General features: G+C 25.4%; 1 protein-coding gene across 1 annotated transcript in view; it reads left to right on the forward strand.

Moving 5' to 3' along the window:
* Nucleotides 1-941: 941 nt before the first annotated feature.
* The window catches only part of LOC105619327, a 1,847-nt gene continuing 1,591 nt past the window's right edge, over nt 942-1,197 (forward strand). Inside the window, exon 1 of the mRNA XM_012200847.1 lies at nt 942-964. Within this exon, the coding sequence (XP_012056237.1) occupies nt 942-964 (23 nt within the window). The remainder of the gene's footprint in view (nt 965-1,197) is intronic.

Raw genomic sequence — 1,197 nt, forward strand, 5'->3', positions numbered from 1 at the left:
GCCGATATTCATACGTAGTCAGTTATTTTTTATTTTAAGATTGTCTTAAGTAAGATCTTTAAATGTTAATACAGTTTCTCTAATTAGTTTAATACAATTCTAACATTTTTAAATTATAAAAGAAACGAATACGGCCATAGTTCAAACATTTTCGTGACTCATGCCCATTTCCACCAATGTAGATTAACTTTAATCTCGTTCAATTCTAGTTTCTTTTTCTAAAGATTAAAAAAAACAAAGAGTAAGTTGAACAGAGATTAAAGTTAATCTATGTTGGTAGAAATGAACATCAATCAGCTGTGAAAAATGACCACATCATCAGTTGTTGTGAACTTTATTGTAAATATCACCAATTTTATGCGATCCTCTATGACAAAATTGACAATTTTTGGGAAATTGAAATGACTCGATGCTACGTGATGTTTGATTAGAAAAACTGTAAATCGCCATTCTATTGAAAAAAAATATGTCACAAGTTACATGATGAAATCATATAATTAAAATATATAAATCGCATAACAAATTGTTCCAAATCAGTACGCGATTTTTTAAATTGACGTAATTTGAAAAATTACATGATATTAGAAATAATTTTATTCATTATGTGATTTTATAGTTGTCAAATTTTAAAGAATTGAATAACAGAAATAGAAGAAAAAAGAACATCATCATGTGCGACTTTTCAAATTACATAATTTAAAAAAATCATGTACTGATTTGAAACAATTCATCAATAAATCATTACATGATTTACATATTTTAATCACATGATTTCATCAACTGTGTGTGACATGATTTTTTTTTCGGTAGGACAGGCATTGTCATATTTGTTGTAACATAATCAACGTACGCGCAATTGCGAGTATTTTGTAATATTTATGCAATAATTTCACTTGTTTCTTTCAGAGAATTTAAAAATAACAATTTGCGACAAAACGAACATGGATGACGAAACATTGAATAGGTAATTGTACGATTTCATCAAATTATTACATTGTTGCATTTATGTAATGATTTATATGATATGTATAGGAAAAATTCCCGTTTGGAATACGAACAACAACTGGTTTTTATCCTTGCTTTTAATTGAGAAAATTGGACACGTTGATAAATACGTGAATAAATAAATATATATATATATATATATATATATATATATATATATATATATATTAATAATATATAATATATTATGNA

The sequence above is a fragment of the Atta cephalotes genome (assembly GCF_000143395.1).
Source record: "Atta cephalotes unplaced genomic scaffold scaffold00021, whole genome shotgun sequence".
Lineage (NCBI taxonomy): Eukaryota > Metazoa > Arthropoda > Insecta > Hymenoptera > Formicidae > Atta > Atta cephalotes.